At 39.5% G+C, this 14,510-nt stretch overlaps 1 protein-coding gene across 2 annotated transcripts in view; it reads right to left on the reverse strand.

Annotated features, from left to right (window-relative positions):
• Window positions 1-14,510, reverse strand: part of SMYD3 (SET and MYND domain containing 3) — a 650,378-nt gene that overhangs the window by 542,454 nt on the left and 93,414 nt on the right. For both annotated transcript variants that reach the window (XM_084625210.1, XM_084625211.1), the window contains exons 2-3: window positions 5,842-5,905; window positions 695-802 (exon numbers count right to left, since the gene is read on the reverse strand). In XM_084625210.1, coding sequence (XP_084481336.1) covers window positions 695-802; window positions 5,842-5,905 — 172 coding nt within the window. The remainder of the gene's footprint in view (window positions 1-694; window positions 803-5,841; window positions 5,906-14,510) is intronic.

A 14,510-nucleotide genomic window follows, 5' to 3' on the forward strand; every position in this document is an offset into this window, starting at 1 on the left:
AGGACTAGGGCCAGCAAAAAAGGCAAAATTTTTTGCTGATTTACAACCTCTTAGTCATAGGGTAGTTGAAGTAAGCATAGCATTTAGTCCATGAAGATTAATATGAGAACCACCATTGCTGAAAGATTGTAAACCCAGAAATTTCAGGTGAGTTCAAAAAAAATCTAACAGAGCCTAAGCTAACAAGTCTGCAGAGCACAGCATCGTACACCCCAAAAGAAAATATCCATCAGCATTCAATCCTTATGCAAAATCTTGTATATTCACCTCTACTCAAAAGGGGCTTGATCCTGCTCCCATGAAAGTCCATGCCAAAACGTGCATCAACTTCAATGGTGCAGGATCAAGCCCAAAGTGATATTCTTCCCTTTCCATTTCTGAGGGAATGAGTTTTGGGACTCAATTACATAGTCACTGCATAAGAAACTTCCATTGACTTCAACAGACATTGCTCTTCTGCAACAGTTTCATGAGCAGGCCCCTGCAGCTTAATTACGTCCATTTTCATATTTCCTGATGTTTCCAGTGTTGCTGGGAATTAATCAGCGATTTTGTAATGCAAAATGCATGTTCCATTTTGTTCATCCACCCAGCCACTGCTGCTTTTTAGTCTTTAATTACATTAAAAATTTACAGTGCAATCCTGTTTCTATGTAACTCTAGAATGGGATATGTTTAACAGAATGTCACTTACTAGTTTAAAAACAATCCTGCCAACAAGTCTCACCGAGTCAGGAGGAAAGTTAGGCTCAATACTCTTAAGACACTTGCATTCTTGCTTGTGCTCCTGCCAGGCTTCTTTCTGTTACATTAAAAAAAACAAGATCATACACTTTATTTCAGACCAACACATACACTAATGATATAGATTACAGAGGGAGCTGGGGTGCATGTATCAGTGTTCATGTCGTGCTCACCATCAGTACCTGGCCTGGAGCAAGAATTAAAACAAGGGAGCAGAATTAAAACTGCACAGGAACCTTATATTCAACATTTCAAACTTTTGAGTGCATGACAATGCAGTGTAAACAACCTTCTTTTAACTTCGAATTTTTTTTTTTAACACTATAACATGTTATAAATGCCATCATTGCTACTTGAGCTTTCAGTGACTGGGAAAAGTGAAGTTATTTAAAATATTTAATTATATGATAAATAAATGGAGCCTGATTTTCTTCTCATTTACCTCGTGCTTTTGGGTTTTTTTCCCCCCAGTACAATTTCATTGAGTCAGTGGCGTTACTCCTGATTTACAGCAATATGAAAGAAGAATCAGGCCCAGGACATTCAGTAGTGTTAATGACCTATATATGCACATCAGTATTCACCAGTTATGTTAGGGCATTAAATAACTTTGCTTCAATTTAACTACTTAATTCTTCTCTTCAGTTATTATCTGGCTGATGAAATCTGTGCAAGGTGTCATTAGAACTCAGTTATAAATCTTTTTAAGATCTCAATTTAAAAATTGGGGTTCCTCATTTATTAATTGTCATTAGTAGGCAAGTAAAGGGATTTTAAAAGCAGGGACGCTAACTGCTCACAGTTTTAAAAAATGTGAAAATTAAAAGCAGCAGGAATGATAAATCAGAAAATCAAGAACCTGAATGATTTATATTTGATCCTTTATAGGAACAAATCAATAAATCAGAAGCACTGGGATAGGAAACAATCAAAAGAAACCGAAAATAAAGTTCCGTTTCAGATCTTGAGATTGCAAACATTTATATATGGAGTTACTTTACACATGAGCAGTCCTATTGAAATCAATGTGGCTACTCATGAGAGTAAAGTTGCTTGTGTCTAAGTATATGCAAGACTGGGTCCTTAATGAACAACTGATAAAAATAAGTCTAGTAGAAAGCTATTTACCGAATGAACAGATTTAACGGGATAGAGGAATACCGGGGGGGGGGGGGAGATATAGGGAGGATGTGCACATACGCAGAACTGTGGCACTTTGTCCTTAAAATCACTGGGGAGCAGGAGCAGCAATGAGTCTTTAAAAGAAAAGGAGTACTTGTGGCACCTTAGAGACTAACCAATTTATTTGAGCATGAGCTTTCGTGAGCTACAGCTCACTTCATCGGATGCATACTGTGGAAACTGCAGAAGACATTATATACACAGAGACCATGAAACAATACCTCCTCCCACCCCACTCTCCTGCTGGTAATAGCTTATCTAAAGTGATCATCAAGTTGGGCCATTTCCAGCACAAATCCAGGTTTTCTCACCCTCCGCCCCCCCCCCCCAAACTCACTCTCCTGCTGGTAATAGCCCATCCAAAGTGACCACTCTCCCTACAATAAGTTTGTGTGTGTATGGGGGTGGGGGGGGTGAGAAAACCTGGATTTGTGCCGGAAATGGCCCACCTTGATGATCATGCACATTGTAGGGAGAGTGGTCGCTTTGGATAAGCTATTACCAGCAGGAGAGTGAGTTACTGTGTGTGTGTTTTTTTGAAAAAAGGGGGTGGGGGGTGAGAAAACCTGTATTTGTGCTGGAAATGGCCCACCTTGATTTTCATACACATTGTGAGGAGAGTGGTCACTTTGGATAAGCTATTACCAGAAGGAGAGTGAGTTTGTGTGTGTGGTTTTTGGAGGGGGGTGGGGGGGTGAGAAAACCTGGATTTGTGCTGGAAATGGCCCACCTTGATTATCATACACATTTTAAAGAGAGTGGTCACTTTGGATGGGCTATTACCAGCAGGAGAGTGAGTTTGGGGGGGGGGGGGCGGAGGGTGAGAAAACCTGGATTTGTGCTGGAAATGGCCCAACTTGATGATCACTTTAGATAAGCTATTACTAGCAGGAGAGTGGGGTGGGAGGAGGTATTGTTTCATGGTCTCTGTGTATATAATGTCTTCTGCAGTTTCCACAGTATGCATCCGATGAAGTGAGCTGTAGCTCACGAAAGCTCATGCTCAAATAAATTGGTTAGTCTCTAAGGTGCCACAAGTACTCCTTTTCTTTTTGCGAATACAGACTAACACGGCTGTTACTCTGAAATGAGTCTTTAAGCGCATCTCTCGTTATGCTGGAAGGTTGGGCTGTTTTTGTATTCCTTCAGTTTGCTTTTGTTACTTTAGTCAATCCAGATTTTTTTTAATGTTTCATATAAAGTCTGTGTGATGGAATTTGAGATTTTTAAGCCTGTACACATCTAATTTTGGCATTCAGAGCAAAGTCTGAAGCTACTGGGCTGCTTTACAGATGTCCATATAAAAGTGAAAAGGAGAAAAAGAAACAATTAACAAAAAGATACGATAACAGTTAAAACAAACATAGGACTCCACAAGGCAATTTAGTTTCTGACAGAAAGGCAGTAGGAGAAACGAAACAACCAACTGTGTAAAACCATTTCTGTCACGTATCAGCTATCAGTATCAGACTGCATGATGTCTGACACAGAAATAGCTCTTCTACAATCAGCAGTAAAATAGGAAATGATGGGTAGGAGAAGTAGGGATGCTATAATGCTTGAACAGGGGCAGGTGCACACTGCCCTCTGGTGAGGTGATTTAATAGTTTTAAAATTCTAACGTTGGAAGAATCCCCATCCCTCAGATGATAGGAACAAAGACCCCAGCAGTAGGAATTTATCATAGAAGACTATGAAACTCTTACAAGAGACCACCATCCCAGACAACTTCTGGCTGTAAGAGACATCCCAGAACACAAAACACAATGGTCCTGAGTCTCAGCTGGTGTAAAGTGACTCACGTCTGGCCTACTGAGTTCAGTACTATTCCACCACTATTAGACCTATATTAAGCAACCAGTTGTGGTCAGTCCCTTAAGACAGATGTCACTGTATTTTTTGTTTGCAGAATTCCAATTGCTTGGCTATATGAATGGCCCCAGAAGGAAGGAGAGAGTGTATCAAAAATTGGAAGTGGCAGTTCATGGGAATCTGTGAGCTGATGGGTTGAAAATAAATATCTAATTTCGCGTTCTGTGTGAGTAATCAGATGATTATAAACCAGTGGTTCCCAAATTTGTTCCGCTGCTTGTGCCGGGAAAGCCCCTGGCGGGCCGGGCCAGTTTGTTTACCTGCCACGTCCGCAGGTTCAGCTGATCGCTCCCATCGCTTCTAGCAGATCCCATTGACCTGGAGCAGCGAACCACGGCCACTGGGAGCCGCAATCTGCCGAACCTGCGGACGCAGCAGGTAAACAAACCAGCCCAGCCAGCCAGGGGCTTTTCCTGCACAGGCAGCAAAACAAGTTTGGGAACCACTGTTATAAACAATATAACACTATGAATAGCATCAGATGGATGATTTTTACTTTAAATAACAAGGTGTCAGTATCAGGTAGCAGTTATTTTACTTTGGACTATCTTTCTTGTACCTACAAGTAATAAATTAGTCAATATTTTTTTCTTCCACATGGGAAACTTGTTCTTATATTTCTTTATTTGTAACTCTACAAGTGAACAAAATGACCCCAACTAGACATTATAATACAGTTAGTGTCACTAAGTATCAGACAAATACAAGTTAAGTATCTACTACTAAGCAGAATTACTTTTGTCCCAAAGAAACAAAGGTATGCTTGTAAGTGTCCAGACATCGTTCTGTGTAATATAATTATATTGGCATTTTTATCTTGCTTCAGCTAAAATTGCTCTTTGGAGTCAGCCTTTATGTGTCAAAAAATTTCCGAACATAAATCCTGCATAGGATTTTAAATATGCTAACAGTGACATCAAAATGATTAATAGCTTACCCAACCAATAAAGCGCTAATGAGACGAAATATGAAGTATCACATAGCATCATATGTCACAGTCTCCTAAACTTAGAGATATGTTTTCACACTAGAATGATGTTAAGATTGCATCTTTTCCCTATCATTGCAGTCAAACCAAAACTGATCACAGAGTGGTTGCGTTTATTTATTTATTTTGCTGAGGGAATGCTGGAATGAGGAAAACCATTCAGACCTCAGAGACTGGCAAGAAAAGGTTGCAATTGCATTAACATAACATGATCAAACAACATTAATAGCACCCTGCCACAAAAAGGAAAGAATGGTGGGGGCTGCTGTCTCCCCCTCAACCATTCACTACCCCCACCAGTGATGCAAGTTATATAACCAAGCAAAACCACCAAGATTTATATCATAAAACAGAACCTACCCATAGATCAATGTCCAACAAATAAAGTAGTGCTACTTTACAACCAGTAAGAGTATTTTATGTTTTTATCTAATTTTATCTAATTTCTCTGCATGTATGCCAGGAAACACAACAAGCAGGTTTTTCTGAGCAGGTAAATCCTAACCATCAATTTCAACTTCATTTTGTTTGTTAGTTTATTTTATTGACTGTAAAAGGAGGTGGGGGGTAAAACCAGGTAAGAAAGTTAGCCTTAGATCTATATCCATAATTTAAAAAAAAACAAAAAAACACCCACACAACCCAACATGAAAGAAAGTGGCATTCAAATTCAAGAACCTTAAAGTCAATGAGAGTTGTAAGTATTCAAAAGTCAGGCCTCTTATTCAAATAACTAGCTTTGGGCATCCAGTTTTGAAAGTGTTAGCCTTAGTAAATGAGAGGAAGAGGCAAGCTGTGAAAAAGTTATATATCAACATTGTCTGCATTAGTTATATTAGTTAGGTAAATTAATAAGCATTAAGCAAAAGCTGCAATGAGAGGGTGATTTATTTATTTTTTTTGCTCATTGTTAATGACTTGTTGACTTAATGGATTCCATAGATGTCCAGAGACCATTAATGAGTAATGGCAACACAACATACTGAAAACCCCACAGCTAAACGGTTATTTTTTTTCTTTAGTAGCTTGTCATTATTTTTAAAAATGATCATTACCTGACAACGTGTATCACAGTATCTGGCAATTTTGCACTGAGAGCATCTAAGCAGCCGTTCATTCCTGTAAGAAACATCCTGTATTAGTTATATAGGAAAAATAAAAATATTTCCAAATATCTGAAGGAAAAAAGGAGCCACAAAAAGGACAAATTGTATTTATTTTTACATTCAAAGTCAAGGCAAGAACCTAAGGACTAGAGATTCTGATTTCCTTACTCATATTAAACAGTATCTTACCCTATGAATAGTTTATTTATTTACTAGTGTCAATGGGGCTGCTTGTGTGTTAACAGTAAGATTATCGGTGTCTAGACTTAAGAGGAGTCTCCCTACTCTCCAGTGAGATAAAACAGGAATCATTTGTTTTTCTTGCTTTGCTACCATACTGTCAAGGAATTAGATTTTGTGGTTAATGCAATAGAGTCTCAGACTATGGTGCAGCACAGCTGGATGTTGTCGTCTTTGGAGCCCAGCAACGTGATAATATGTTGCAAGGCAGAATTCAGGACCCTACTACCTGTCTTAAGCAAGATTCTTGCTGTTAATCTGCAGTTGTGACACTGAGTTATTTGCAATGTGAAGATCATAGAATCATAGAATATCAGGGTTGGAAGGGACCCCAGAAGGTCATCTAGTCCAACCCCCTGCTCAAAGCAGGACCAATTCCCAGTTAAATCATCCCAGCCAGGGCTTTGTCAAGCCTGACCTTAAAAACCTCTAAGGAAGGAGATTCTACCACCTCCCTAGGTAACGCATTCCAGTGTTTCACCACCCTCTTAGTGAAAAAGTTTTTCCTAATATCCAATCTAAACCTCCCCCACTGCAACTTGAGACCATTACTCCTCGTTCTGTCATCTGCTACCATTGAGAACAGTCTAGAGCCATCCTCTTTGGAACCCCCTTTCAGGTAGTTGAAAGCAGCTATCAAATCCCCCCTCATTCTTCTCTTCTGCAGGCTAAACAATCCCAGCTCCCTCAGCCTCTCCTCATAACTCATGTGTTCCAGTCCCCTAATCATTTTTGTTGCCCTTCGCTGGACTCTCTCCAATTTATCCACATCCTTCTTGAAGTGTGGGGCCCAAAACTGGACACAGTACTCCAGATGAGGCCTCACCAATGTCGAATAGAGGGGAACGATCACGTCCCTCGATCTGCTCGCTATGCCCCTACTTATACATCCCAAAATGCCGTTGGCCTTCTTGGCAACAAGGGCACACTGCTGACTCATATCCAGCTTCTCGTCCACTGTCACCCCTAGGTCCTTTTCTGCAGAACTGCTGCCTAGCCATTCGGTCCCTAGTCTGTAGCTGTGCATTGGGTTCTTCCGTCCTAAGTGCAGGACCCTGCACTTATCCTTATTGAACCTCATCAGATTCCTTTTGGCCCAATCTTCCAATTGGTCTAGGTCCTTCTGTATCCTATCCCTCCCCTCCAGCGTATCTACCACTCCTCCCAGTTTAGTATCATCCGCAAATTTGCTGAGAGTGCAATCCACACCATCCTCCAGATCATTTATGAAGATATTGAATAAAACCGGCCCCAGGACCGACCCTTGGGGCACTCCACTTGATACCGGCTGCCAACTAGACATGGAGCCATTGATCACTACCCGTTGAGCCCGACAATTTAGCCAGCTTTCTACCCACCTTATAGTGCATTCATCCAGCCCATACTTCCTTAACTTGCTGACAAGAATACTATGGGAGACCGTGTCAAAAGCTTTGCTAAAGTCAAGAAACAATACATCCACTGCTTTCCCTTCATCCACAGAACCAGTAATCTCATCATAAAAGGCGATTAGATTAGTCAGGCATGACCTTCCCTTGGTGAATCCATGCTGGCTGTTCCTGATCACTTTCCTCTCATGCAAGTGCTTCAGGATTGATTCTTTGAGGACCTGCTCCATGATTTTTCCAGGGACTGAGGTGAGGCTGACTGGCCTGTAGTTCCCAGGATCTTCCTTCTTCCCTTTTTTAAAGATTGGCACTACATTAGCCTTTTTCCAGTCATCCGGGACTTCCCCGGTTCGCCACGAGTTTTCAAAGATAATGGCCAGTGGCTCTGCAATCACAGCCGCCAATTCCTTCAGCACTCTCGGATGCAACTCGTCCGGCCCCATGGACTTGTGCACGTCCAGCTTTTCTAAATAGTCCCTAACCGCCTCTATCTCCACAGAGGGCTGGCCATCTCTTCCGCATTTTGTGATGCCCAGCGCAGCAGTCTGGGAGCTGACCTTGTTAGTGAAAACAGAGGCAAAAAAAGCATTGAGTACATTAGCTTTTTCCACATCCTCTGTCACTAGGTTGCCTCCCAAATGACCTGGTAATGGAAATGTATGCCTTAAAAAAAGGTTGCTTGTGATTGGTAAACAATGTGACTAAAGCAAAAACTCCATCTGAAAAAGACTACTGGTGGCGCACGGGGAGAGATGAGAAGTTTGAACCAGAGATACATTTGAACATTTTAATTATGATTCTACAAAGCACCTCTTGGCTTGAGTGAGATTCCCGATTGCTGGCTTAATTTAAGTCATATGACAAGCTGAGAACTTGACTTGGGGAGAAAATATAATTTACTAATAAAAGTTTTGTAAATTATTAGATGGTGAGGAAATATTTAGCATGAAATTATGCAGAAAATTAATCAAATTTACATGTCATAAATCAAATTCTGTTCTCAGCTGCACTGGCATTCGAATATGCTTTGTAGTAACATTCTTGCCAATTTCTTAGCTGTCACAGCACCAGCAAAAAGCCCAGAGGTTTTAGCTTTATATTTTAAAACAAAGTTAACCATATGCTTTCCTAGCATATATTGACACTGAGAATATGGTGTTATAAACAGAAGACTCAAGAGAAAAGAGACTAAATTAAGGACATACTAGCTAGCCAGACAGTAGGATTGTCCTTCCTACATTGTGGAAATACTCCTACTAATAGGCAGCTGGACACATTTCTTACACTAATAAACTACAGACTTATGCATAAAGACACATAGCCAGTCTGACAGATGCTTATGTTTGACAACCACTATACACAACATTAATTATTATATTAATACCTTTTTGCACTCCTAAAGCACCTTCCATTTGAAGAGCTGAAAATGGATTGCAAACATCAAGAGTATGTCTACACTGCAAGTTAAGGGGTGATCATAGCATTGGTGGGTATACCATACTAGCTTTAATCTGCCTGGCACAGGTAAGAATGGCAGTGTAGAGGTAGTGGCACGGGCTTCAGCACAGGCTAGCATTCAGAGTACTCCAGACTCCCTGTAGGGCTTGTACTCTGGATAGTTAACCTGTACTGCCACACCTACAGTGCTATTGTTACCCAGGCTAGCTATATGAAAGCTAGCATGAGTATACCTACCCGTGCTGCAATCACCCCTTTGCTTGCAGTGCAGTCATACCCTAAATGACCTTTGCAAGACACATGAGGCAAATAACTGTCCCAATTTTACAGATGACGAAAAGAAGGCAGAGGGAGAGAATAAAATGATTTGCTCCTGTTTATACCTTAAGGACCTGACCCTGTAAGATTCCTATTGTCTTTACAGGCATTCTATGGGGGCATAAGGGTCTGCCATGTGGATCACTTTGCTGGCTCAGACTTTAAATCAATAGCACAGCTCTCAATAAAACTAGACGTGATATGCTGGGCCCACTGAACTCAAAGAATTTAGTCATTGACCTCAATAGGGTCAGAATTTTACAGTCGGTCTTCTGCTATCCAATCTAGTACTTCTGATTTTCAATCTGGTACTTTGACCACGGAACCATTCTTCTTTCCTTTATTTAAATCAATATACACTCAGTTACCCCCAACTTTTACTCCCTATGTTCACTCTAAATTCACAGCAAATGCCTCGAAGAGTCATATGTCCAAATAAAGTGAGATGGCACCAACTTGGTCACAAACCTTAACCAATAACTTCTGAGCAATGAATTTGGTCCATTGATTCCATTAATTTAATTTATGACTAAGAACCTATAGCTATCCAAAACAACATAATAAATACAGAATGCCAAATAAAATAGATCCCTCTTGAGCACAGACTAAGTCCTTTGTGCAGAATTTACACCAGTGAGAATTCCACATGTGGAACAAAGTTATTGTATCAATGTGCACTAAATGTGCACTAAAATGCACCAGTATTTGCATATTAAACTCATTGCTGATTTAACTTTGCCTTTTTTAGAATTCTTATAAGAGATGGAGGAGAAAACAGGGAATCTCAAACATACACTAAATATAAGAGGAATTAAAATATAGCCATGTACTTATGTGGAAATAAAGAAATACAAGTTAAGTTATGTAATATACAGAAATATTTAGAGAGAATTCATTATGGTGAACTGTGGTATAAAAGTATGAATTTGGGTTTCCATTATTATTTAAATGTAGTGAAGCCAATGATTTCAATATACAGTGTATAAAACTACATATGATGGTGTGAAGCAGCTTAAAAATTTTATCTACATCAGGTCCAATAACTGCATTGGTTACAAGTTGTGAGGCCACGAATGAATCAGATGGATCATTCCAAATGAGTGCCAATCTTTGCGCATTCGCTTTCTTATTCTCCAACCCCTTTATAATTGAACTCATGATACCAAGGCCCTTACAGAATATGTTGTGTGATGTGCTGAATACCATACAACTAGCAGAAAGAAAATATTTTAGAAATGTCTGAGATTAAAATCCTGTTATTGCTCCTGTCTTTCACCCTACCTACAAAAAGTAAGGGCCTTGATATCATGAGTACAACTAGAAAGGGCTTGGAGAGTAAAAAAACTAATAATTTTAAAAATCTTCTAAATAGTACCTAAAATATCTTTCCCATACAAAACAGTGTTGTGATTTTAGAATCCAATGTCTGGGGACAATCCAAAGCTAGAATCAAGTGCTGGAAATCTCGCCTCTCCAATTGTATAAAGTTCTCATTTCTAGGGCCCAAAAATATCAGAACTCTAACAAAGCTACTGGTGAAGAACTGAATATTTCTCATTCTGGATTTGGATCTCAGATCAGTATAATGTAGGAGGAAAGAATTAAACATTTTTGTGGTAGGTTTATTTAGTATGAAAATTAAAGGACAATATTATTGCTCTTTGGAGCTGCTCAGATATCTGAATGTCAGAAATAGTCTAGGTGGAGACCATTAACGGATGTGCATACGCACACACAAAATTATCTCCATCTGGACTACGTCTGAGACATACATTTTGTAATACTGATCAACATGTTCTGTCAAGGATACAGGATAATCTTCAGGAAATCTACCCTTTCTTTCTAAAAATGGGGCAAATCCTCCATATTTATTTTAATTACATACATTAATGAGATCTTTTCTCCAGATCTTTCAAATCACAGGCAGCACACGCTACAAAAAGTTCTATTTCCTGGGTCATCAACACGTTATTGTGGAAGTCAGCCATACACAACAGATTCATCATGCTCAATGCTACCTCCTGCAAATGTGTATGGTAACATGGAATGATATAGAAAAGTAGAGATCTACGAACATCGTTTTCTATGTCATCATATAAAATTCTTGAGATTGTCACTTTCTGGAGTTTCCCCAAGTTGTTCTGCATAGTTGCATCATTACACAGTTTTGCAGGAACAGAAGCAGATCACAGGGCCTTTAGGTCTTCTTTATTTTGGATTATGGAAATGAGGAACTCTGTATACAACGTGTTCTACATCAATGGGTAAGAGCCTCTGTTGAACTTCTCTCTTTAGTCATTCAAATAATATTGTTTGACAGAGTGTGATCAGGCAAGCATTTTGTAAACACTCAGATTTAATTCTATCCATGCAAGTTCTACCAGGAGCTACTTAACTAAAATATCTGTGCATCATTTGAAAGTTAACCCCTAATTCAGCCAGGTGCAGAAGGACTGAGCAAAAGAAGTTTTTGTGCAGACCTTCTGTGCTAGGGTAAATTTCACTCTAACGGAATGATGATGAACTAGTATTTACATTCGGCAACATATCCATAGTTACAGTAACTGAAATGAAACAAGATCTTAAAGTACCAAAAAGTAATACTCAAATCCATTATCCACCACAAATATGACCCTTCAAGAGCCATGATTTATATGAATCCATCCCTTAGCAATTTAAGAACTTTCTAATACAGATCCAAAATTTAGGTCTTGCATCTATACTATTTAACTCACAGCACTGTATTGTACGACCTTGACAGACCGTTGCAATATCTTCTCTCAGTATTTTATTTTCTTCCTAAAAGATGCAAAGACTTGCTGAAATAACTGAAGTTAAGTACAGCAAATATTTTATTCTGCCATCTGAAAACCGCACATAGCTTGGACCTGATTGCAAGGTGCTAAGCTCCTTCAACTCCCACTGAAACCAATGGGAGATGACAGTGATCAGCACCTGGCTGCATTGGGTCCTTTTTTACCAACATTTAACAATGAAGTGGTAACAAAGATACAGAACATTACTTCAAGTTTATTTCCAACATCTGACACTAGCAGCCAAAGTATTTGAAGAATCTGACTCCCTGCTGGCACTGTATAATGAATGAAGTATCCATTCATCATCTTCCTCCCCACTCTCATCCCCCAAATGATGAGCAGATTTAGGATGTTTGGTGCAGCTGCATGTATTGACAAAACTGTTGCATTTTGCTTTTCTCCCAACTCCCTCCCAAACCTCCATCTGTAGGATTTATGGCATCAATTAATATTCTGACATGGAATTTTACAAAAGTAAACAGTATGATTTAAAATACTTAATCTGAAATTGAAGAATTCAGGAATAAGACTTCTTACAGGATTTATATATTTTGAGGTATTTAAAAACACAAATTGATGACAATTTGCATAGCTTCTACCCATCAGTATCAACACTATATTAACTTAATAGAAGCCGTTAAATATTTATAAAATTGTTATCAAATAAACTTTTGTTAGTTTTGATATGAGCAGAAACAGTTACACTCACTGGGTCAAATACTGCTTCCCTTACACATATGACTAGTCTCACTGGTGTCAACTCATTTGTAATGTGTATAGCATTTGGCTCAGTGTATTCAGAAATAATATTTTCTATCATCACTCAAAGGGTTTCCTATTTTCTCAATCCAAAGAACAGGGAAAGGAAATATAGTAATTTCACAAATATTACTGGAAGGGTTCGTATTTAAACAAACAAAATACATAGCCCCAGGTTTCTGGAAGTATTTGTTTTGATTTACTTTAAAAAAATCCTCAAAGCACTGAAATGAAATATTCTAGACACATCCAAAAGATGGAAAAGAAAATTGCATTAGAATGTCCTTTCTCCAAGAGAATGGACTATTAATAAAAGCATTCAGTACAGTCAGGTCTTGATTGTGCTGTACAAATGCAGGAGAGTAGGGGGCAGTGCGGCCTACCAGAGGCCCCTAGATACAGTGTATCCCGGTAAAGCAGCCCTTCAGAGTATGCTGGAGCTGGCAGCAGCTCCTCTTAGAGGTGGTAAAGCATGTGCTTATCTCCATGGCTAGCCAGCAAAGGTGGGGAGTGGGCCCATTTCCCTGCCTGCTACAAATTTGGAGGGGTTGGGGGGAGAGGAGAGATATTTGTGTCCTAGGAGCTGCAAGCAGGAAGGAGTCATCATGCTGAGACGAACAAGAGAACTGCAGCTGTTGCTGGTCTCTGCAAATTTTTCAGTACCTCTGATGAGCCCGTCCGTCTCTAGACCCCTTATCAGAGAGATGAAGCCTAAATCAGAATTTTAAAATAGCCCGTACTTACAAAAATGAACAGTACACTAATAGAGAATTGCCAGTCAGCACTGAAGTGTATTGATACAGCTTGTGCAAAGAAACTTACCCCGTGCTTGCCCGCACTGTCTGGCTCCTGCCAGTGTCCCTCCCTCACTATCACAATGTACAAAAATCACCCTTAAAAAAAAAAAAATCAAACTAACAATTTATTGAACAGCTGTGATTATAACATGGGCACGATGAAAAAAACGGTGACTAACCTTTCATAACTGTTGTTCTTTGAGATGTGTTGCTCATGTCCATTGCATACTAAGTGTGTGTGCACCACGCACACTGTTGCCGGAGATCTTTGCCTTAGTGGTATCCATTGGGCTGGCTCTGGCGCCCTTTGGAGCTGGGCACGTATGTGCCAGTAAAAGGCATGTACACACCTAGCATAGAATGGACATGAGCAAGCACGCAAAGAAAGAGGATGGCTTTCTTTAATGAACGCTCTGACAGTGTGATATCCAGTACACATGAAAGGGTCAGGACACAATTTTAAAACATTAAATAAAAGCAACTATACCATTCCATTGATAACGGATAATGCACCTGCACTTCTCAGTGACTGCACGAACTTGACTTTCAGCCTTGTACCTCACAAGGTAGCTGAGACACCCAGGTGTGACGCTCGTAAGCCAAGTGCCAGCTCTGGCCAAAGCTGTGAACTGACAACCAGGCCCATTCACTTGTGTATTAGTATAAATCAAAGTGATTGTTAAATATATAAGAATGTATTTCATGTCTAAACTTCATGAAAAGCAATGGAATGCGACATAAATTGTTTTCACTTATTTGAATTCTGTTAGAATGTAATAATGAACATTTACATTGTATATAACTCTGTAACTAAATTACCCATCAAACGAGAAAGAAGGCTT

The sequence above is a fragment of the Lepidochelys olivacea genome (genome assembly GCF_965140295.1).
Source record: "Lepidochelys olivacea isolate rLepOli2 genome assembly, chromosome: 3".
In the NCBI taxonomy this organism is placed as follows: Eukaryota; Metazoa; Chordata; order Testudines; family Cheloniidae; genus Lepidochelys; species Lepidochelys olivacea.